The following is a 25,486-nucleotide window of genomic DNA, read 5'->3' as shown; positions in this document are numbered from 1 at the left end:
CATCACACTCCTGACTTGTGTTGTTAGTGTTATTGCTGCTTCTGCTCATGTTGTTGTTGCTGGTCCTCCTATTTCTTTTTAGAAATCAATATAATAGTTGCCTAAGTTTCTCCCATGTTATAGCACAGGCTGAGAGTAGGTAAAGGTGAGTAAGGCACAAGGTGAGTGAAATGACTTCCAAAAAGTTGTTCCTGTCTTGTAACGCAGCAAAATTATTCTCCCAGTAAAACAGCTGAGAGTCTTGGCTGCAGCTGTTCTGTTTCATTGCTTAAACGCTCCCTAGCATATCACTTTCATTGATCAACGACTTCCTACTGTCCTCTCACCCAGTGCACCTTAGCAAGACCTACACTGCTCAGGAAATCCATGCACTGACTATTAAAATTAGAAAGTAGGTTAAATTGTCATTTAATTGCTACTTAATGAATTTTAATATCTGACATGACAGCTTCAAGAGGAAGAATACTCCCCCCTGTTGGGGGGGTTGTGTGGGGGCAGGTGGGAGCGAGCGCAAATCCAATCAGCACCCCCAATCGGGCGTGCGCTGCCATTTTATGTGGACGGGCTGTGCGCTCCCTGTGCAGACCGGTGGGTGGAGGGGGGCTGCCAAAGAGCGGAGGTGCCTCAGGAAGGTTTAATAAAGGTGGAAAAAAATTTTAAGGACATGTCCCCACATGTGAAACTGTCTCATGAGCTGGGACATGTCCATTAATTTTTTCAAAATGTTTTATTTAATTAACAAACCCTTCATGAAACCTCATCCCGCCCGTGAATGAGGTTTCACGAAAAATGCGAAAGCTGCCTGGGCTCTTCGTCTGCCCGCCAACACCAAGGCTGGACAGGCAGCATTCTTAAGAGCTGTAATTAGTTTAGTAATGCCCTTAATAGGCCTTTGACAGTTTGGCAGGCGCACAGCTGACGTGGCTGCGTGCCCACCGAACTGACAAACTAAATGATGCACGGTGAACCCCGACATCACTGCGCGTCATTTTACCATCAGCGAGCAGGCCCCACCCCCACTCATCAACAGGAAAATTCAGCCCAAGGGGATTTTCCACTTGTTTCTGAATATACCCATTAAATATGGAAGACAGCAAGAACATGTCAGGTTCTAAGCACGCCATCGTTTTTAAGAGTTTTAACCACACATACATGAATCAGCCCCCTCATCCCCATTGGCAGATAAAATTCTGCTTGCAGAGTCTAAACCTAGAAGTCTAAATGAGAATAATTCATTCAATGTAAAATTGTGCACTGGAAGTGAAATAAAGAGAAGGAAATAAAAATGGGACTGTGGGATATATACAGAAACAGAAAGAAAGAGTTAAAAAATAGTTTTTTAAATCTCCAACATTAATTAAATTCTAAAGGAATGAAACTAAGCAATTATAAAATTAAATTTTCAATGCCAGCAAAATTGTTTGGTCATAATTAATTACCACACATTTAAAAATTCATTTACACCTTAATAAACCACCCCTAACTTTTACTGGTGCAAATAGTAAATAACTAGTGGATAAGTACTACAATTTTGTGACTTTTACGCATTTCGATGCTGAATCTATCAGCAAGGTACCAGTGCAGTGATACTTCTGCAGGAGTAGGCAAGTTGGTTAGCAACTCCTGGATTTCCATGTGTAACGCGCGTGTGTGGGTCCCCGAAGTTGCTATGCGAATTTCTCCACAGTAATGGCAAATGCTGATCATCTCATCATTATTTCTTCTGCAATATTCAGCCAATAACTGCAAACAGGCTTATAACTGTGTATCAATAAATATTATAGATGATTAACTCCTTTAAATATTTGTAAGGAGCAGGGAAGCAATGTGTCTTCCTGAAACAGATATGTTTTAATTATTTAAGTAAAATAAATAATCTTGCTATAAATGAGATGGAAGCCTTTGAAAGGCCAAAACTACTCAAAACAAATAAATATCCAGAAATAATTGGTATTTCTTCTTGAGTAGAAAAAGATTGGGAGGAGATGTGTTAAACATTGATAATCTATATTAAGGGGATTGGAAACAGGGTAATATGCTGCCATGTTCAAGAACAGAACAAAGCGAGCACAGGCAACTAGGGACCAGTTGCTCTTAGTTCCATTCCATGCAAAACAATTGTGTTAATTTACAGAAGTAAACTTGAGGATCGTCTCTACAGTAATAGCCTAATAAATGGCAATCAACACAATGACAGACTAGGAAGGTTGTGCCTGAGCAGCCTCCTCAACTTGTTCAAGAAAGTGACAACTCAAATGGCATGTACAAAGCACAACAATATAATGAAACTGATTACAGGATAGTGAGTCAGAAGGGGAACAAATATCTGTCCGAACTCAGTTTAGATGATTCTTCATGCTGGACATTTGAACTGGTCTGGAACAGGTGTCTGAACTCCAGCTTAAAACAGCAAGAAACTTCATTACCATATTAGAAAGGTGGTAAAGAAGGACTCCATGATATTTTCATTCAGTGCTTAATTACAAGTGAACACCTGGCAGGGAAGAAGACATCCGGCCGACCTGCAGGCAAGAGGCCATTTTAAAGACCCACACACTTTTCAAGCTAAGTTCCATAAGCCTCTAAAAAGGTCCTGTTGGTTCTATCTTTGTTTCTAGCTAACAGTTAGGTTTTCATGAACCATGATGCCAGTGCAACTATTAATTTAATTATTTACATTTTCCCAAACTCTTTGCTACAGGAATCCTCTGACATGTGTTACAACTAGGATAGAAGGGGTCAAATGGTGCTCCCTTTTTCCCTCTCCTAATCTGATCTCAATGGGCTTTTTTTGTTTTGGAAAAAGATATGATAGAATTTTACATTAAGTTTGAAAGTTACGTAGTTCAATCTGAAACTAGGGTCTTAAATCTAAACTGAGGACACTACAATCGTATAAGGGGGAAATTGGCTGCAGTATATTGAGAAACTACATTAATAGATATGACAGTAGACAGGCAATGGCTAGCATTGAAAGAATTAGTTCATGGTTTACAACAAGTTTACATTCCTTTGGAGCACAAACATATGAATATGAACATATGAATTAAGAGCAAAAGTTCTAACCATGGCTAACGAGAGAAGTTAAAGGTTCTGTTAGCTCAAAGAAATAGGCTTATAAAGTTGCCAGAAAAAGTAATAAGTCTGAGGAAGACAGAGTTAACATTTCGAGTCTGTATGACTCTTCATCTGAACCAAAGAGAAATAGAAATGTGGTGAAATATAAGCTGTTTAATGGCTCTCCCCTTGTCCAGTCTCTTCCCACCTACATCCATGATTCCTCTGATGCCCTACATCATATCAATAATTTCTAGTTCCCTGGCCCCAACCACCTCCTCTTCACCATGGATGTCCAATCCCTCTACACCTCCATCCCCTATCGGGATGGTCTGAGGGCTCTCCGCTTCTTCCTTGAACAGAGACCCAAACAATCCCCATCCACCACTTCCCTCCTCCATCTGGCTGAACTTGATCCCTTGCTGAACAATTTCTCCTTAAACTTGTCTCACTTCCTCCAAAAAGAAGGTGCAGCCTATGGGTACCCACATGGGCCCCAGTTATGCCTCTTTATGGGGCATGTGGAACATTCCTTGTTCCAGTCCTACTCAGGCCCCCTCCCACAACTCTTTCTGCGATACTTCGATGACTGCTTCAGTGCCGCTTCATGCTCTCATCTGGACCTGGAAAAATGTATTAGTTTTGCTTCCAATTTCCACACCTCCATCATTTTCACATGATCCATCACTGACACTTCCCTTCCCTTCCTTGACCTCTGTATCTCAATTTCTGGTGATAGGCTATCCACCAATATTCATTACAAGCCCACCGACTCCCACAGCTACCTCGACTACAGCTTCTCATACCCCGCTTCCTGTAAGGACTCCATCCCATTCTCTCAGTTCCTTCACCTCTGTCGCATCTGTTCCGTTGCTGCCACTTTCCAAAACAGTTCTTCTGACATATCTTCCTTCTTCCTTAACGGAGGTTTTCCACCCTCAACCGTGTCCAGCTCATCTCCTGCGCATCCGCCCTTACACCTTCCTCTCCCTCCCAGAACCATGATTGGGCCCCCCTTGTCCTCACTTATCACACCACCAGCCTCCACATTCAAATGATCATTCTCCACCATTTCTACCAACTCCAGCATGATGCCACCGCCAAACACATCTTCTCTTCAACCACCCTGTTGGTATTCCATAGGGACCTACCAAACACATATTCCCTTCACCCACTCTGTTGGCATTCCATAGGGACCATTCCCTCCAGGACACCATGGTCCACTCCTCCATCACTCCTTACACCTCAGCCCCTTTCCACGGCACCTTCCCATTCAACCACAGAAGGTGCAACAGCTGCCCCTTTACTTCCCCCCTCCTCACTGTCCAAGGGCCCAAACACTCCTTTCAAGTGAAGCAGCACTTCACTTGCACTTCCTTCAATTTTGTCTACTGCATTCGCTGCTTCCAATGTGGTCTCCTCTATATTGGAGAGACCAAACACAGATTGGGTGACCGCTTTGCGGAACACCTTCGGTCTGTCCGTAAGCATGACCCAGACCTTCCTGTCACTTGTCATTTCAACACTCCACCCTGCTCTCATGCCTACATGTCCATCCTTGGCCTGCTGCAAAGTTCCAGTGAAGCTGAACACAAACTGGAGGAACTGCACCTCATCTTCCAATTAGGCACTTTACAGCCTTCCAGACTGAACATTGAGTTCAACAACTTCAGATCATGAGCACTCTCCGCCATCCTCACCCCCTTTTTGATTCTCTTTTTTCTAATAATTATTATGTTTTTTATATATTTTTCTTTTCCACCCTATTTCCATTATTATTTTGAAAATTTATTTCCATCCATTGTTTTATCTCCACCTTTTAGCCTAATTCAATCCCCTCCCTCCACCCCACCCCCACTTTGGCCATCTGTCACTTGTTCATCCTGCTTTCTACCCTGAATGTAGCACATCCTTTAGCTAATATCACCACCGTCAACACCCCTTAGACCTTTTGTCTATGACATCTTTGGCAATCTCTCCTTTGCCTCCACCCATCACTGGCCCTCTATCCAACTTCACCAGTCCCACCCCCCTTAAACAGCTTATATTTCACCTAATTTCCATTTCTCTTTAGTTCTGATAAAGAATCATACAGACTCGAAACGTTAACTGTATTCCTCTCCACAAATGCTGTCAGACCTGCTGAGTTTTTCCAGCAATTTTTGTTTTTGTTTCAGATTTCCAGCATCCGCAGCATTTTGCTTTTAATAAGTCTGAGGATTGGGAGCATTTTAGAATTCAACAAAGGAGGATCGAGAAATTGATAAAGAAAGAGAAAATAGAATGTGAAAACAAACTAGTGAGAAACATAAAAACGGAAAGAAAAACAGAAAAGCAGAATGTCGAATTGTCCCAGATTTGTATTAAGCGCAGTAGCAAGCGGGAAAAAGGATGTTTTACCCATCAACCGCAATGGCGGCTTTTCACGCTATATCATCCCATTCCTGCCTCAATTATGCACCCACAGAAAACACGCCATCTCGCTGGCGAGCAGCCTCCAAATTGCCCGCCACGCCAATACCTCACAGACATGGCTCAAAAAGCCAACAATTGTGAAGCCCCCACCACCCCGATTCAATGATGCATCCCTGGACCGCCTTCTGGGCACCATGGAGGCCTGCCGTGATGTCCTATACCCCCGCTCAAGGCCGCGCGAGGCCCATCAGTCTCGCCACTCTGGCTTAGGAGGCAGTGGCAGAGGTGATCAGTGCCAATGTTGCACACGTCAGCCATCCAGTGCAGAAAACGGATGAATGATCTCATCCATGCTGCCAGGTAAGGCAACCATCTCATCACCCTAAACTCACACACTCACAAGGCCATCCCACATTCACTGGCATCTCACTCACTGCCAGCTCAAGGGACATCACCACTCACTCTCTCACACAAACCCTCACATCAACACCTGACCTCATCTCCTCTGGAGACTGCCTCCTCAGCCCTCGCCATCTTGAGGTCACTTGCACAGATCAACATGTGCCCCAACATACACCCTGGCATAACCTCCTCTGCAGTACAGCCCTCGCCTTGCAGCCTCTTCCCTTGCCTAAGGCCACTTCTCCCCCTTCCCCAAGCAAGCCCTAGCCCTGTAGCCATTGAAAGCCACCCCTGCCTTACTGGTCTGGTAGGTAGAGACCTGCCCATTAGCCCCCCTAAAAGTGATGTGGTGCTGCTTGTGAAGCCTGGCGCTGATAACCGTGAGTGCTGCCTGAAGCAAGGTAGGAAAGCAAAACTTGAAGTCCCGAGTGAAGTGTAGCTCACCAGGTGCATGTTGCTTATGTACAGTTGTGAAACACGTCAGCGTGTGCCTGGATGATCAAGTGTGGGGAGATGATTCTGGCGGGCAGAGCTTATAATTAGATACAAATGTATTAAAATGATGTTCCCGATGTTGGATGGTGGGAAACATGGCTCGCCATTGATGGGTGGAGCAGGTGATCGCAAACTGGTTTCACAACGACGTAAAACCAATTTTTGGCCTTGTTGCCATATTGTCCCACCCGCCTGCCATGACTCCCAATGCCAACGGGGATGGAAAATTATGGCCAGAGCATTCCTTAAAAGGCGAGGGATTGGGAAGTGTTGATGTCCAAAGGGACCTGGGTGCCCTTGATCATAAGTCACTGTGAAAGCTAACATGCAGGTGCAGCAGGCAATTAGGAAGGCAGTTAAAGTGTTGGCCTTCGTTGCAAGAGGATTTGAGAACAGGAGCAAAGAAGTCTTGCTGCAATTATATAGAGTCATGGTGAAACTGTACCTGGAGTATTGTGTACAGTTTTGGTCTCCTTACATGAGGAAGGACATACTGGTCATATAGGGAGTGCAACACAGTTCATCAGACTGATCCTGGGATGGCAGGATTGTTCTACAAGGAGATATTGAGGAGACTGGATCTATATTCTCTAGAGTTTATAAGAATCAGAGGCGATCTCATTGAAGCATAGAAAATTCTTACAGGGCTCGACAGGGTAGATGCAGGAAGGATGTTTCCCTGGCTTTTGGGGGGGTGGGGGGGGTCTAGAACCAGGGGACATAGTCTCAGAAAAAGGGGCAAGTCATTTAGGACTGAGATGAGGAGGAATTTCTTCACTCAGAGTGGTGAATCTTTGGAATTCTCTACCCAAAGAGCTGTGGAGGCTCAGTCATTGTTCATATTCAAGATAGAGATCGATAGACTTCTAGATATTAAAAATATCAAGGAATATAGAGATAATGTGGAGAAAAGACCTGGCTGGTCTCCCTCCATCTGCCAGTAACTCAAACATGATTGTAGATTCCAATTATAACTCGATTAGCTCGTCTTTGTCCAAGCAATTAACCGCTTTAACGGTTCGTCTTCAGTTACTGAATACTGTCGGTGATCTCCATTTAAAAAACTGTCAATAAGGCAGACAGGAAGGTATTTCACAGTCCCCGGGCGTGGGGCAGGAGGGGTGGCGTTATCCATGATGAATTTTCAGAATTGTCTCTTCTGGACAGGATTGGAATGTGAAATATACATAAATATAAATTAATGTCAGCCATTTTGATGTAGACTGAAATCACTTTAGTTGGTTTCAAAAAAAAATCTTTTTAAAAGTCCAATCTTTGTTTCCAGCTGATTGATTAAAAATCAATATTTGATATAAGCACATCTTCATAACAGATGACAGGTTTGGAGTAAAAGGGTATCAGTGGAAGAATGCCAGGCAGGCCATGCTGCTCGAGAAGTGCTTCAAGCCCTCGTGCCTGAATCAGAACCTGAATTTAAGCTTCTAATGATAGAGGTACTAAAACTGATACTGAAAAATGTTCATCCAATGATGGCTGCAACAGTAGACTATGTGTGGGTACAATAATGGTCAATGGTGGCCTGAAACTAAAACACCATTTTGCATGCTATGTGAAATACTGCCCTATGGGATGGTGCTGTAGAGTTGCCAAAGGAAAACCCTCCTTGGCAGCATGCCAGCACCCTTTTACTTCATCATGGCCTGCCTCCTCTTAATCCTGTGTCTCTTCAGCCTTGGAAAAGATTACTGATGGGTTGAGATGCTCTCCAGGAGCTTTCTAAACTTTTTGCCCATTTCTTTGTAAATTCCTTTTAAATTTGATTTAAATGTAGGCCCTTCTGGACTCAAAAAATAACCACACGTCAACATCCAAAACATCAAGGAACTGAGTGAGGAAAAGATACAAAAGCCTGGATTTTTCCTATGGTGAACAGGCTGGGTGGGAGCGGGCGGGGGCAGGCATGGAGCTGATCACTGCCCGCGATTGGCTACACGCCGCCATTTTACATGAGCGGGCCAATTAAGGCCCACCCAGCGTAACGCACGGCAGGTAGCACTCAACGCTACCTATGTAGGCGGGGAGAGGAGGGAGAGTCGGGGCCCATGCAGAGCGCAGCAATCTCCCTGAGGCACGGAGTTGCCTCAAGTAGACTGAATAGAAAATAAAACAGTTTAAGAAACGATGCAAAAATTTATTTAAACATGCCCCTCACGTGACAGTGTCACACGAGTTGGGACATGATTGTAAAGGTTGGAAAATTTATTTTTTTATTTTATAAAAGCTTCAGGAAACCTCATCCCGCCTGTGGATGAGGTTTCTTGAAAAATGCAAAGGCCACTTGGGCTTTTCTCCTGCCCGCCAACCTTAAGGTTGGACAGACAGCGTTCTTAAATACTTTAATTAATCTTTTAATGGCCCTAATAGGCCATTGACATTTTGGCGGGCGTACAGCTGACTCTGGCATGTGCCCGCTGAAAGAAATATCGCGACGGCGCGTGATAACGTTGGGGCACACGCCCGACATCATCACGTGTCATTTTACGCAACAGCGTGTCAGGCCCGCCCCCACACTCTGGCTGGAAGATTCTGCCCAGAGTGAATTGCAATTCATCATAAGTTGCTACCTGATTTATGTCATTAGCTTTGTGAAATGCAACCTTTACCTCTTCCTCATGAAGTTGCTGCATTTGCATATTAATTGCCCATAAAACACACCACACAGGAAGTTAAATATCGTGATTAGTAAGTACCCTTTTAACAATGTGATAATTGTTATATTTATGCCAATAAACCTCTTGCACAGAAAGTGAACAATTACAGGCAGAATCTTCGGGTCAGCGAGTGGTGATGGGTCCCGCTCGCCGACGCTTAAAAGGACGCCCGATGACATCAGGCGTGTGTCCCAATGTCACCACACGTCATTCTGATTCTCAGTTCAGCAGGTGCACAGTGGAGTTGACTGCGCACCGCCAAACTGTCAAAGGCCTATTAAGACCATTTTAAAACTTATTAAACTAACTAATTGAGCTGCCCATCTAACCTTAAGGTTGATGGGCAAAGAGCCCAGGCGGCCTTTCGCACTTTTCATGGAACCTCATCCATGTGCGGGACAAGGTTTCATGAACGGTTTATAAATTAAATACATTTTTTTTATTAAAGCTCATTGACAGGTCCCAGCTCATGTGACATTGTCACATGAGGGGACATGTCTTAAAATTATTTTTTCTTTATTAAAATTTTTATAAATCACACTAATCTCCCTGAGGCAGCTCTATGCCTACTCAAAATGGCGGCGCCTAGCCAATCGCAGATGGCGATTGGCTGCACGCTCGCCCGCTCCCGCCCAACATCACCCCCACCCGTCAGGGAGAAAATTCACCCCTATAAGTTTGGAGTTTTACATTTTAATGTTCTTACTTTTATCTTTTGTCTCTCTTTTTCTCTGAGAGCAGAGAATCCAATCTATCCTCCTTTATTTCTTATTCTGCGTCCTAATTTACATAGAATTTACCTACTCTAATTTACCCTCCTCCTCGGTCTTTCCTCGGTATATTTCTCAACGCTTTAATCTCATTGGTTAAGGAGATACATTGTCCCATTTCTATCAATGTCCCAGATGTCCTGTTTCCCTTGATCCACCATCATCAGCTCACTATTCCAGCAAATGTGTGGGGAAAAAGTTTCAAAACCTAAACCTGCACAAACAAATCTCACTAAATGGCACAGTGCTAGATGCCCTGCTCCACCAAAATTTGTTTATTTTTTTGTCCCTTATAGTGTAGAACTAGTAAAGTTTGCACCTGAAATTATGAACCATTACACAAATAAAGTTAGGCATAAAAATTGTATGATATCAGCATTCAAATGTTTGATAGATCAGAAAGTAGCACAAAACTAGGATTAAACTTTTTTACACCTAAAGATTAAAATTACCTGAAGTGTATCTTGACTTCCAAAAGACATTTGACAAAGTTCCATACAAACAGCTATCAAACAATTCAAAGTTGGGGGATTTTGGAGAAACTTGAAAATGGATAAGAAGCTGGATGAAAGAAAACAATGAGAAGTTATGGCAATCTAGTCGTGCGAGCCCTTGGGGATGAGCAACCATAATATGTTAGAATTCTTCATCAAGATGGAGAGTGACGTAGTTGATTCTGAGACTTGGGTCCTGAATCTTAATAAAGGAAACTACGATGGTATGAGGCGCAAGTTGACTATGATGGATTGGGAAATGTTACTTAAAGGGATGATGGTGGATAGGCAATGGCAAACATTCAAAGAGCGCATGGGCGAACTGCAACAATTGTTTATTCCTGTCTGGCGCAAAAATAAAACAGGAAAAGTGGCCAAACCATGGCTTTCAAGGGAAATTAGAGATAGTATTAGGCATACAAATTAGCCAGAAAAACAACAGACCTGAGGATTGGGAGCAGTTTAGAATTCAGCAAAGGAGGACCAAGGGATTGACTAAGAAGGTGAAATTAGAGTACGAGAGTAAGCTTGCAGGGAACATAAAAACTGACTGTAAAAGTTTCTATAAGTATGTGAAGAGAAAAAGATTGGTGAAGACAAATGTAGGTCCCTTACAGTCAGAAACAGGGGAATTTATAAAGGGGTACAAAGAAATGGCTGACCAATTAAATACATACTTTGGTTCTGTCATCACAAAGGAGGACACAAATAACATACCAGAAAATTTGGGGAATACAGGGTTTAGTGAGAGGGGGGAACTGAAGGAAATCAGTATTAGTAGGGAAATGGTGTTGGGGAAATTGATGGGATTGAAGGCCGATAAATCCCCATGGCCTTATAATCTACATCCCAGAGTACTTAAGGAAGTGGCCCTAGAAATAGTGGATGCATTGGTGGTCATCTTCCGAGATTCTAAAGACTCTGGAACAGTTCCTATAGATTGGAGGGTAGCTAATGTAACCCTATTATTTAAAAAGGGAGGTAGAGAGAAAACAGGGAATTATAGGCCAGTCAGCCTGACATCAGTAGTGGGGAAAATTCTAGAGTCCATTATAAAAGATTTAATAGCTAAGCACTTGGAAAACATGGCAAAATCAGACAGAGTCAGTATGGATTTACGAAAAGAAAATCACGCTTGACAAATCTACTGGAATTTTTCAAGGGGAAGCCAGTGGATGTGGTTTATTTGGACTTTCAGAAGGCTTTTCACAAAGTCCCATATAAGAATTTAGCGTGTAAAGTTAAAGCGCATGGGATTGGGGGTAGTGTATTAAGATGGATAGAAAACTGGTTGGCAGACAGGATACAATGAGTAGGAATAAATGGATCTTTTTCCAAATGGCAGGCAGTGACTAGTGGGGTACCACAGGGATCGAGGCTGGAGCCCCAGCTATTCACAATATACCGAAACGGGGCCCGCCGCCATTTTGAGTGGGCGGGCCAATTAAGCTTCCTGTGCAGAGGGGAGAGGGATTCCCCATTTGTCAAAGTTCGCTCTTTCACACATGCACAAAACTTAAAAAATAGAAAAATAAAAATATTATTGACATGTCCCTCCCATGTGACAATGTCACACGAGATGGGACATGTTAATAAAAAGGATATAAACTTTATTACACTTTTAAAAAACGGACATGAAACCTCATCCCGCCAGTGGATGAGGTTTCATGTATTATCAGGAGCCCACTGGGGCTCCTGGTCTGCCCACCAGCCTTAAGGTTGGACAGGCAGGTCTTTAATTATCTTAATTAGCCTGTCAATGGCCTCAATTGGCCATTGATAAATCGGCGGGCAGACAGCTGATTTCACTGTCCGCCCGCCTTCCTAAAATTTTAAAGGGACCGGGATGATGTCGGGGGATCCTCCCGACGTCATCCCACCTCATTTTCCAGTTGGCAAGCAGGCCCCGCCCCCAAATCGCCGACAGGAAAATTCTGGCCTGAATGTTTTGAAGGAGATAGATTTAGCTCTTGAGGCGAAAGGGATCAAAGGATATGGGGAGAAAGTGGGAGCAGGCTATTGAGTTGGATGATCAGCCATGATCATGATGAATGGCGGAGAGGCTCAAAGGGCCGAATGACCTACTCCTGCTCCTAATTTCTATGTTTCTATGTCAGAGCAAGGACAAAACTGAGTTCAGTGCCCCAGGGATCCGTGGTAGGGCCAGTACTGTTATACAAATGATCTGGATTCAGAAATCAACACAAAGTGGTAAGATTAGCCGAGGATACCAAGCTAAGGGAGTCAGTGGAATCAGAACAAGCAGCTCCAAAGGTACAGTTATGAAAGTGAGTGTGAGCAACGGCAGATGAAATTAAATGCAAAGTGTAAAATACTGCCTATAGAAAGGACACACATACTATAACAATGGTGTAGAAGTAGCAAATGATGAAGCTGAAGAAAACAAACTAACTTTCAATAGATATTGGATTTTATTAAGTTAAATGTTTTCTGGAATGCCAGACTAAAAATTCAAACCAATGTTAATACAAAACAATAAATATGAAACTAAGCCCAATAGTTAGATGCTTTAGTAAACGTGACATTATCCAGCCAATGCCAAGCAGCAATAGATTATGAAAAAAATAATAAAACAGTTAAAGGAAGTAATGCTCTAACTTTATTGTGCTTCTGTAGTGCTTTATAGTATTCTGTGTCCTCTGGTTGCTGAGACGAGACATAAGAGGGATAGTCAGGAACTGGAAGAAATGCAACCACCACTTACATTTATTTGGTGCCTTTAACATAGGAAAATGTGCCAAGATGCCTTGCAGCAACATAGACAAAAGCATAGGAGGATGTTTTAGGAGAAGAAACTAATAGCTCGGTCAAGGAAATTGGTTTTAAGAAGCCTCTTAAAAGAAGAGATAGGCGGACAGGTTGCCCGAGGAAATTCCAGAGCATGAGACCCACTCAGCTTAAGGCGTGTCTTGTCCGTAGAGGGTTAAAAGAAGTGATCAATGCATAAAAGACCAGAATTGGATGAGCGCAGGGATCTCACAGGGTGGTACTACTGAAGGAGGTTAGAGATAGGGAAGGGCAAGATTATGAGGGTTTTGGACCCAAGGATGAGAATTTCAAATCTAAAGCACGACTGGACTTGGAGCAAATGTAAGTCTGCAGAAACTCCGGTGATGGGTAGGTAGAACGGTGCAGAGCCAGAGACAAATAGCTTTGGTTTTCCCGATATTTAGTTGGAGGAAATTTCTTCTCATCTGGTACTGGCTGCCAGACAAGCAATGTAACAAATTAGAAACTGTAGAGGGGCATGAAGTTCGTTCGAGAAACCTGGGCTTTTTAACCTAAGTAAAAGAGATGTCTAAAAGGAAATCACATTGCAGTAAATAAAGTAGTTCAGGAAATTAAAAGAAGTGCAAGGAGACACTAAGGCGGGTGTGTGGTATTAGGAAACTCACTTTCACATAATGAAGCGTGATAAATTAATAGAATAGAGTCCTGAACAGAGTAATGGAGGCAAAAATCCTGGAATCAGCAAAGAAGGAATTTAATACTCCAGGAGGAGGATCTTGCGATCTTTCTGGATGGGTGAATTAAAATAAGGCAAATTGCATTTCTCATCCATAATTATATTTTGGCCTCATGATCATACAAGAACCTTTGGGCTGTTCACAGCAGACAACCCTCAATTATGTTGATAAAGAACTAGCAGAATTTCAGTCTATGCATACCTTTAAAACCCGCAATTGAACTATGATAGTCCGCTTCCTAACTTCATACCAAAGTTAACGTTTTATCTCTTTGACAGCTGTGACAGGATATTTATTACGCACCAAGCAACCCTTTTTATTTGCTAAGTTACTTTGTAACAGGCCTAAGTAAGCACAATGTTCGAGAAAACAAACTAACTTTCAATAGATATTGGATTTTATTAAGTAATATATTTTCTGGTATGCCAGACTAATAATTGAAACCAATGTTAATACAAAACAATAAATATGAAACTAAGTCCAATAGTTAGATGTTGTAGTAGGAACTAGTTGGCTAATTTTTAAGTTTTGTTCACATTTTATTTTATTTTTTTAAGTGCACTTAACTTGTAGCCCTAATAAGAATTATTGCATTTACTATATCAGTTATAATACTTACATTTATACAGTAACATGTAGAAATATTTCAAAGCAATTCACACAGTGGACGAATTTAATGGAGGGCATGAAGGGTGTGGCCTGCAATTATCATTTGTATGCTTGCTGTCAGACTCCTGTCTAAAAGTGCAGGGAGGTGCTAGCAAGGTGGAGTGAGATTTTGAGTGTCAAAGGAACTCTCCCCAGCACCAAGGTTAAATGCTTGTGAGGGTGGTTGGTCAGGTCTGTGGAGAAGGGAAGTCTTTGGCAAGAGAAGCCCAAGGTTTCCATGTGGGTCCTGGAAAAACTTCTCCTGCTGCTCCTGGCCCACAATAAAATAAAAGAATTAAAATAACCTTGGGGGGCCTCTTTCAGTTCTGGCTCCTCTTCCCAAGAGGTTTGGCCTGGTTAAGATTGGAGTCAAGCTCTGATAATGATAACAGAGTCTGATCGACATATTTAAAGCAGGACCCCTGTGCCTTCAGCTCAAGAATGCAGTTCAATATCAACATCACAGGAAGGCAGCAGGATCAAAGGGAATGCATTGCATGAGGCATTTTAACTGGCCATGGATCTAGTAGCTGCTGGATGGAGAGAGTTAAAATACACCCATTTAGTTACTTTTGGATTGTAGTGACAGTTCATACTAAAAACATACCACTAAAAGTCAGACTGAAAATCCCTACAGCAACTGTTAAAAAGTAGGAATTAAACACACGCTGAAATATGCAGAACGCAAGTAAACATAAAGCAGTTTGGCCTATTTAAGACTTTTATGCTTAATGGTTAATGACATTATAACATGATATACCAGATGATGCAGTCCAATGAAAAATGGAAGCTGAACATAGCTTCACTAATTTACTAAAGAACATACTAAAATTGTCATTTTTACAGAGACCAATAAAGTTCATGAGAACTTTGCTTACCAGGATATCACAGGGATGCTGCCTAAAACTTTCTATCCATTAAATCTGCCCTTAAGTGTGGAAAGGAACTGGAGTAGTACCAATACATATTTACAGAGGATTTTGATTGGTGAGCAAAGGCTGTTCAGTTCTATATAAGAATGACCAATTCTTTTTATCCTGAGTGAGCCATTTAATTGCACATCATGGAATGACATAGCTAACATATATGCCTGGAAATTACCATGAGTGGCATAATCACATATAGGGCAGAATTTTATGGATTGTGCTGGTAGGTTTGCAGGCGGGTGGCAAGTAAAATTCCCTGGATGGCCTTCCCGCTGCCCTTCTGCCACCCCGGCCTGTCCATAATTTTACATGGGGTAGATGAGGCCTTCAGCCATCCCTGCCTCCTCTCCAAGTGAGGCCCTTAAGTGAGCAATTAATGACCACTTAAGGGCTGCTTTCCACCTGGCCTCAATTTTGAGGCTGGTGGAAAGAGTTCAAAGAAAAGAGGGACCCCGGCAGGTTAGTATGCTCAGGCCGCAGTGGGAAGAGATAGGAGAGTCACCTCCCTCAAAGGCTCCCTTTCTACATCTGGGGATTGCTTGTAGCCCAGTCCTGGTCACTGCTGCCATTGGTACTATTGAGGCAGGATTTCTGCCTGAATGAGGGGTGGAAGTCCCATCTCCAGCCAACTAATGCTCCTTGGAGCATTTATTGGCTGTGGAAGCTGCTGTGAACAGCAGTGATGTGTTCCCTGCCAACTCTTTGGATGGCAGGACAGATAACACTGCCATCCAAAAAATACTGCCCATAACTTTAGTGTGTTAGCCTATTTTAAATGTGTTAATGTGTCTCTTAAAATAATAGAGAGAGGAATTTGATAAGAGCTTATTAAGCATTATTGCAATAACAAAACTGACAGTAAATTCTAATCTATCAGCAATTACAACACAGAACGTAAAATCTAAGAAATTTTTTACTTTAGACATAGAGCTTTCAATTATTATAAAAACTAACTTAAAATATTACATCAATTTTTATTTTATTTTTATACTTTTTTTTTACTATGACTGGTTAGTGTCCCATTCAAAACAGGTGGAAGTTCTATAAAATGATTAAATCAGCATCCTATGCTGCTTTTAGGATGGCTAAAATTTTCAAGTATTGGTGGGTGGAGTATGCAGCATTCAGTCCAACTGTGTAAGAGTTTAGTCCCTTTTTCTGTGGGATAAGGAAGAGTATAAATGCTCCTTTTGGCCCAACAACCTTTTCAAGTTCATTGTCTGCTGCTTAGTCACCATCACACACATCCCAATGATTGCTTCCCCTTCTCCCAGGTCATTATTCTATCTCCGTTCCACAGAGTAATTCCCCTCTCACTCCTCACCCTGCAGTGGCAAGCTGTCTGCATGTGCTCACTGAACTGGCAGTTCAGGCAAATTATTTAAATGAGCCCGACCATGAAAATGCTTCAGATGTCTCACTGGTGGCACAATTGTTCTGTACTCTGCCCATCCAATTGCCCCTGATGTATCAAGAATGATCCGAGCTGAATTCATTTAGTGTAAAATTATGGAAGGCAGGGATGGATTCACTTCTGATTCTGAGTATTATTTCCCTGTAATACACGTGCCTCCCTGACAGTTAATCATGTCATGGTTCTACTTTTAACTAATTCAGACCAACTTTGTTTAGTTTTCCAGCATTGTAACAAAGACTGTACATTTTAGTTTTTTGGACACCTGTGCTATTTTTATTATAAATTAAACGTTATAAGTAAGCTATTACTGATCCTTACTGTTTGCAAATTCTATGAACAACGTCTCTGTTTTAATTAAATCCCAAAACCTCCACAAGAAAGATTGTAGCAGTGTACTCAGCCGGCTATGCTGTAATACTCAAGATTGCCTGCTTTGACTATGATTTGTATAGGGATGATGTGAAAAGGACATTGAGGGAGGGGCAGCCTCTGCTATGTTAGCCATTAAATATATAGTTCTAAATGAGGCTGTCATGTTGAATTTACTTTTCAATAATACCAGTACCATGTTCTCTTTTTATATGCATGAAAGTGGTAGGTTAGATAGCAATAATCAAACTAATCACTTACCCAATTTGCCTGTTGGTAGAAGGTGCTTGTGTGATGACTGAACTGGAAGTTGGCGAAGGCATGGCTTGCTGAATTACTACACCGCTGTCATGATTTGACATCCTAGTGGAGGCAAGCTGATGAGGTGCTGGTCCTGACATAGGCCCTTGCACTGATAAGTTCTTTTACAATAAAAAATAAATATGTTAACTTTAATATAGAAATATAAAATATAAAGAAGACTAACATACCACATATGTTTATAATGTATCATAAAATGCCAAATCATTACATACTTAATCAGCTTTATAAAAAATTATTTTTAACGTATTCTTCTCTCTTTTTTAGTCCTTCTGATTTCTGCAGGTGACAGAGAAGACAGGAAGGTGACTGGCTTCCTAATCACTATTAATAATGCACTGTAAATGAAAATCAGTACCTAAATCATAGCTACCCAATGTGACTCAGTTTTCCATTTTCATCACTTTTTTGTAGGTTTGTACCTATCCTATACTTTTACCTCCTTCGAATAACATAACCTTTAGAAACTTTTAATACAAGGCAAATAAAACCACATTTAACTACTCAAGGAGAAATCTCTTTGAACAATCAATGCATGATACTCCATAGCACCTACTGGATCATTCTATGTAGTTTATCTTCCATTATTCAACAGTACTGAAATTCAGATGGTTGAATTTCCACATGAATTCTCTTGACCATCAGCGAAAGATTCTGGAAAAGTAAATGCCATTTTTCTGAGGTTCCTGCGGATCTACTGCCGCAATTATAAGGGATGATCAGCAGAACCCTACAGAAAATCAGCATCCAGATGTTTATTCGAAAATAAGTAGTGTTTTATAAACCTTCAGATATACTAAATAAACCCCTGATCTAAATCAATAAGAGAATTAACACTTCATTAAACCTGCACAGGGTATTATATAATGCATAAAAAATTAAATACCCCCATTTTTCATACTATGTACAGAGACAAACATAGATAGACATACATTAAATATACTGCAATACCATGGCCAGAATCTTACGGTCCGGTGGGCACCGCACACCGACACGTAAAACAACACGCGGGCATACGTCCCGATGTCACTGCGTGTCATTCCGATCTTCAGTTCGGCAGGCACGCACTGGAGTTGGCTGCGCGCCCACCGAACTGTCAAAGGCCTGTTAAGGCCATTAAGTATCTAATTAAATTGATTGTCTGGGCTGCCAGTCCAACCTTAAGGTTGGCAGGCAGGCGAAGAGCCCAGGCGGCTTTCGCATTTCTCATGAAACCTCATCCACGGGCGGGATGAGGCCTCATGAAGCATGAAGGGCTTATAAATTAAATAAAAATTTTTTATTAAAATACATAAATATGTCCCAGCTCATGTGACACTGTCACATATGGGGACATGTCTGAGTATTTTTTTTTCCTTTTCTGCGATGTTTTATTCTTAAATTAATCTCCCTGAGGCAGCTCTGTGCCTCAGGGAGATTTCTGTGCTCTTTCATGCACATGCATAAAAGAGCACAGGCCCTGACTCTCCCTCCTTTGCCTGCCCACACAGGTAGCAATGAACGCTTCCAGGTGCGCGTCCCGCTGGTCGGGCCTTAATTGGCCCGCCCCGTAAAATGGCAGTATGCAGCTGATCGCGGGCGGCGATCAACTCTGTGCCCACCTGCGCCTGCTCCTGAGCCACCCGCCCGACAAGAAGAAAATTCTCCCCCATGATATGTACATGCTGATCTGTGGTTATCACAATGGATGTATAAGTGTGAAACTCTGGGCAGAATTTTCCATGCCCGCAGGCATCAGGTGCACTCGGTGGCAAATGGACAAAATGGTGAGAAGGCCAAATATCCGTTTCACAACATCATGAAACCAGTTTGCGATCGTCCATTCAGCCAGTCGATGGTGGGCAGTGTTTCCCGCCATCGGACGTATGGGACCTCATTGTAATATACGTGCATATCATCATAAGATTAGTCCCCTGGACTCATCCACCCACACTGGATCATCCATCCGTCACGTCGACATGTTTCACAACTATACATAAGCGACGTGCACCTGGTGAGCTGCACTTCACCCTGGACTTCGAGGTTTGTTTGCCTATCTTGCTTCGGTCAGCACTCAACAGTCATCAGCACTAGGCTTCGCAGACAGCACCACATCATTTTTCTGGGGGTTCACGGGCAGGTCTCTACCTACCTAAGGCGGGGGTGGCTTTTCAATGGCTGCAGGGCTGGGGCTTGCTTGAGGAAGGGGGAGAAGTGGCCACAGGCAAGGGAAGAGGCTGCAGCATGAGGGCTGTACTGGGAAAGGAGGGTATCCCAGGGTTGTGTGGGGGCACAACTTGATCTGTGCAAGTGGCCTCAAGATGGTGAGAGCTGAGGAGACAGTCTCCAGAGGAGATGAGGCCAGATAGAGATGTGAGGGTGTTTGTGAGAGAGTGAGTGGTGATGTCTCTTGAGCTGGCAGTGAGTGAGATGCCAGTAAATGTGTGATGGGCTTGAGTATGTGAGTTTAGAATGATGAGATGATGGCATGGATGAGATCATTCATTCTCTATCTGCATTGGAATCTATATCAATGACTTGGATGGAGGGCCCAAATGTATGGTTGCTAAATTTTCTGATGACAGAGATAGATAGGAAAGTAAGTTGTCAAGAGGAGGTAGAGTCAGCAAATGGAATAGTTAGGTTAAGTGAATGGGCAAAAATTTGGCAGATGGCATATAATGTGAGAAAATGTGAACTTGCCCATTTTGGTAGAATGCAGTCTACTACATAAATGGAGAGAGAATGCTGAACTCGGTACAAAGAGATCTGGATGTCCTTGTGCATGAACCACAAAAAGTTGGTATGCAGGTACAGCAAGTGATTAGGAATGTTGGCTTTTATTGCGAGGGGAATGGAATATAAAAGTAGTCAAGTTTTACTGCAGCTGTATAGGGCCTAGGTGGGATCACACCTGGAGTACTGTGTACAGTTTTGGTCTCCCTATTTGATAGAAGGATATAATTGTGTTAGAAGCAGTTCAGATAAGATTCACTCAACTCATATCTGGGATGAAGGGCTTATCTTATGAAGAAAGGTTGAACAGGTTGGGACTGTAACCATTTGAGTTTAGAAGAATGAGAGGTGATCCTACTGAAACATACAAGATCTTGAGAGGACATGATAGGGTGGATACTGGGAGGATGCTTTCTCTTGAGGGTTAAATTCGAACTAGGCGACACACTTTAAGAATAAGAGGCCTCCCTTTTAAGATGGAGATGAGAATTATCTTCCCTGTGGATTAATTGTGGAATTCTCTTCCCCAGAAAACAGTGGCGAGTGGGTCACTGATTTGATTCAAGGCTAAGTTAGATTTTTGATTACACAGCAGGAGTCAAGAGTTATGGGGAGCAGACGGGTAAGTGGCATTGAGACTGTAACCAGATCAGTCATTTTCTTATTGAATGGTGGAGCAGGCTCGAAGGGCCCAATGGCCTATTCCTGCTCTTAAGTCCTGTGTTCTTAGGTAATTTGTGTTCATAGCCAACCCCTTCTGTGCAGTGTTGGCACTGATCACCGCTGCCATCACCTACCAAGCTGGAGTGGTAATGTTGCTGCCACTCCTGCGACCAGAGCAGAGGTAGAGGACATCACAGCAGTCTGCACAGTGTCCAAAAGGCGATCGAAGGACGCATCACTAAATCTCGGGGCTGCAGTCTTCTTCCCTTTTGGGACCATGTCTTATTTGCAGCAGTCCTGGGCTAGAAGCACTGAGAGGTGTGTGTGCGTGCTGCCCTTTAAATATGGTGCCTGGCATGATGAAGCGGCAAGGTGATAGCATGGTGGGAAAATCAGTACCCAACTGCCAACGAAACGGCGTGTTTCCCAAGAATGCATAATTAATACAGTGGGTTTGGGACAACACGGCATGAGAAGCTGCCATTGTGGCTGGTGGGTAAAACATCATTTTACCCGCCCGCTACTGCACTTAGTGCAAATCTGAGACGATTTTGCCCTCTGATTTTGCTTTCGTTTAAAATACTGAAAGTGCTGGTCTCAAGCCCCATGGCAATTCTGTATATAGCAGAGTCCAGGATTAATGACCTTTATTTTTCCAGCAATATGTTCTGCAAATATGGTAAAAGAAGGTAATGGAATATAAGCCACTGCAATTGGAATCCACTTGCTTCCCTAAAAGGTTCTGGGCTGAATTTCCATGGGAGTTCTCCTGATTGTCCATTGTAACCTCAGTGGAAGGTCCACACAATTCTCCAGGAATTTTGTGGGCCTTACGCTAAGGTAATGGAAGACAATCATGAGAAAACCCAACGGAAACTTATAGCAAAAGCTAAATTTCAGCTTTTTAAATAATTATGGCTTTTAAAAGAGCGACCTTGGTTCCAGGAGGAGGGGGAATGCAGGTATTGCAGGATGGGAGTGTCTCTGAACATAAGTGCCTAGGACCTTCTTCAGTGACCCTGTCAAAATTCATGGAGTCAGGGGGAGGCTTATTGGTTAGTGTGACAATAACAAGTTCTCTGTGCTGTTAGCACCATAAATGATATTGAATAATAACCAACTGGGGGAAGGGATGCCCTCCCATGCAACCTCCCCCAACCCAAAACATCTAAAACCTGCTGTAAGGGGGAGCACCTATTGCAAGGCATCTGCAAGCAAAATATTTTTTCTGAAGATTCATTTCCATATATCCAGGCTACAATCCAGATCCAGACCTTCAGGCAGGCCCTACTTCGACTGTTGGTTGGTTGTTATACTTGTCCTTTGCCAGCCCTATGCAAAGTCTCTCCGATGGCAGGGAAAGCAGGGAATGTCTAAAAGTAGGAGTGTCTCGCCCCACTCCCACGTAAAGCAATAGGTTTGTCTAGAGCTGATGGAGGCTTTGTCCCCACAAGGTCAATTCCCATTTTGAGCCAGTACCCAATGGACTTCAATGAAAATCGGGAGAGATATAAAATGAACTGCCGATTTACTATTACCTGTTTGATACTATTGCTCCATGTCAAAATCTACCCCCATCCTTGACCTGATGCAGAGATATAAAAAGGACAAGAAGAATGTGCAAATAAGCGGAGGTAAAAAGCCACAGGTGGGATCCAGACAAAATGTTGGAAAAATAAAGAAGGAGAAAAAAACTCAAGGTGCATTGGTGAATTTGTTGCTACTCTACAACACTCTCCGCCCTTCTCACTCTCCCTACTTACCCCTCAATTTTTTGACCTTACACAAATGTCTCTGTTTTTCAATCTTCACTTCTGATAAATGGCACAAATGTACCAGAAATGTCACAATCTGTTGCAGCAGATGCAGACCTGCCATGTATATCTAGCACTTTATGCTCTCCTTGTTTGCTTTAAAGCAAAGGTGAGTTACGATTATCCATTCACTAACTAGAAGTTTTACTCAAGTTCTGCTTTCAGCTCATTTTACATTTATAAAATAATTGAAACAAATCTTTTGAAGTAACGTATGGAGGAGAATCATGGGGAGAACTTTTGGCTCAGCAAGCAGGGGCGGGGCCTGTTCGCCGAGGTGTAAAATGGCATGGGGTGACGTTGGGCGTGCGTCCCGACGCCACTGCGCGTCATTTAGATTTTCAGTTCGGTGGGCAGGCAGCTGACCTTAATTAACTAATTAAACCTACTGAGAAAGCTGCCCTTCCAACATTAATGTTGGCGGGCAGGCGAAGAGCCCAGGCGGCCTTCGCATTTTTCATGGAACCTCATCCACGGGCGGGATGAGCTTTCATGAAGGGTTTATAAGTTAAATAAAATGTTTCATTAAAGTTAACTAACATGTCCCAGCTCATGTGACACAGTCACATGAGGGGACATGTCCAAAAATTTTTTTTTCTTTAGTAAAATTTTTCAGACTTAAAACTTATCTCCCTGAGGCACTCTGCGCCTCAGGGAGATTTCTGCACTTTTTCACGCACATGCACGTCTGGGTGTGCGTCACGCTGGATGGGCCTTAATTGGCTCGCACATGTAAAATGGCGGCACGGACCCAATTAGGGGGCGCCAATTGGGTCTGTACCTGTCCCCACCCGCCCCTGCATAACCCCCCCCAATGGGGGGAAAATTCTCCCCCATATGATTTGCCTTAAGCAGTAAAACTGTACCTTTCTGGATATTTAATGCTCAGCTCAGTGTAAACTGAAAACTAGCAGTTTGATAGCAGGTAACCTGATCTGTTACATGCTTACCTTATCAGGTCGGGTTGCAGAGACTGTCCGGGATAGAGTTGATGCTTGTGTTGGACTATCAGTAATTGGTGCCTCTTTGCCCTGTACCTCAGTAAGATTGGAAATGTTCAAACCCACTGAAGTCTACAAAAAAAGCAAAATAAATGAAAGCACTTATAAAAAAATAAAAATGCAGTTTCAATTATTACACTCTGATTTCTAAACTTGGGAATTGATAAGCATGCTGGAAAGTTTAATATGAAACCGTAGAACCATAGGGCTGACTTTTCTGGCTGACGTGCGGGTGGTGGAGCCCGCACATCAGCGCTTAAAATGTTGCGCGAGCGTCCCGACGTTAGCACGCATAATTGTGATGTTTAGGTGGGTGGGTGCGCTATGCAGCACGACGCGTGCCCGCCATTAATTAAAGGCCTTGTTAAGGCCCTTAACTCAGCAACTGATGATGATTTTGAGGAGCCCGTGCGAACTTCGGCTCGGTGCACAAGCCCAACGGGCAGGGCGGTAGGTGATTTTTTAACAAACCTCAAGTGGCAGGATGAGGTTTGATTTCGGATTTAAAAAAGTTTTATAAAGTTTTTGTGTATTTCATTACCAGGTCCCATCTCGTGTGACATTTTCACATGAGGGGGACATGTTAATGATTTTTTTATTTTTCTATCTTTAATCTTTCACAACCTTTCAGCGAACTCCCTGAGGCACCACTTAGCTTCAGGAAGATGTGCACACTCTCGCAGTTGGGGAACTCCCCCCCCACCGCCCGCACATTGAGCGCATAGCGCTTCCCGTTGGGTGTCATGCAGGATGGGCCTTAATTAGCCCACCCACGTAAAATGGCGGCAGGGCCCATTTCAGCGGCGGCAATCGGCTGCCCGCTCGTCAAGGGCAAAATTTAGCCCATAGAAAAGTTACAGCCAAAAAAGGAGAAAAAAAAGAATCTCGCCTCTCATTTTAATCCCACTTTCCAGCACCTGCCCGTAGCCTTGCAGGTTACAACACTTCAGATGCAAATCCAGGTACCTTTTAAATGAGTTGAGCATTTTAGCTTCAACCACCAACTTAGGCAGTGAATTGCAGACACCCACCATCCTCTGGGTGAAAAAGGTTTTCCTCATGTCCCCTCTAATCCTTCTACCAATCACCTTAAATCTATGCCCCCTAGTGACAGAACCCTCAGCTAGGGGAAACAGGTCTTTCCTGTCTACCCTATCTAGGTCCCTCAAAATTTTTGTACACCTCAATTAGGTCACCCCTTAGCCTACTCTGTTCTAATGAAAACAGTCCTAACTTATGCAATCTTTCCTCATAGCTGCGATTTTCAAGCCCTGGCAGCATTCTTGTAACTCTCCTCTGTACTCTCTCCAGTGCGATTATCCAATAATGTGGTGACCAGAACTGTACACAAAATTCCAGCTGCAGCCTAACCAGTGTTTTATACAGTTCCAGCATGACTTCCCTGCTTTTATATTCAATATTCAAGGACGTAGGGAAATCTTCTCCTATGAAAAAACATTCTTATCGTTTAGGCCTATGCGAAACAGGCTCAGGTGAAAGCAGAAATTCAACGTGTTGGAAAATCACCTAATTGAACCTAGTTAAAGCAGTTGGATTTCTTCCATGCTGTTAGTGCCTAAACCTGATGGGGCAACCAGATTCTGCATAGATTACAGAAAGGTGAATGCAGTCACAAAAACGTACTCCTACCTGATTCCTCATTTAGAAGATTGTATTAACAGAGTCGGCAGTGCCACGTTCCTTATTAAGATAGATTTATTGAAAGGATACTGGCAAGTATCCTTAACTTCGTGAGCTTTGAAGATATTGGCTTTTGTCATGCCAAATGGGCTATACCAATGCTAATTGATGCCCTTCC

At 42.8% G+C, this 25,486-nt stretch overlaps 1 protein-coding gene across 2 annotated transcripts in view; it reads right to left on the bottom strand.

Moving 5' to 3' along the window:
• The window catches only part of creb5b (cAMP responsive element binding protein 5b), a 461,587-nt gene that overhangs the window by 318,767 nt on the left and 117,334 nt on the right, over positions 1 to 25,486 (bottom strand). For both annotated transcript variants that reach the window (XM_041184407.1, XM_041184408.1), the window contains exons 5-6: positions 23,617 to 23,739; positions 17,415 to 17,575 (exon numbers count right to left, since the gene is read on the bottom strand). In XM_041184407.1, the coding sequence (XP_041040341.1) occupies positions 17,415 to 17,575; positions 23,617 to 23,739 (284 nt within the window). The remainder of the gene's footprint in view (positions 1 to 17,414; positions 17,576 to 23,616; positions 23,740 to 25,486) is intronic.

This window comes from Carcharodon carcharias, chromosome 3 (assembly GCF_017639515.1).
Source record: "Carcharodon carcharias isolate sCarCar2 chromosome 3, sCarCar2.pri, whole genome shotgun sequence".
Lineage (NCBI taxonomy): Eukaryota > Metazoa > Chordata > Chondrichthyes > Lamniformes > Lamnidae > Carcharodon > Carcharodon carcharias.
The sequence above is the reverse complement of the archived record's forward strand: the minus strand, read 5'-3'. Positions and strand labels throughout refer to the sequence as shown.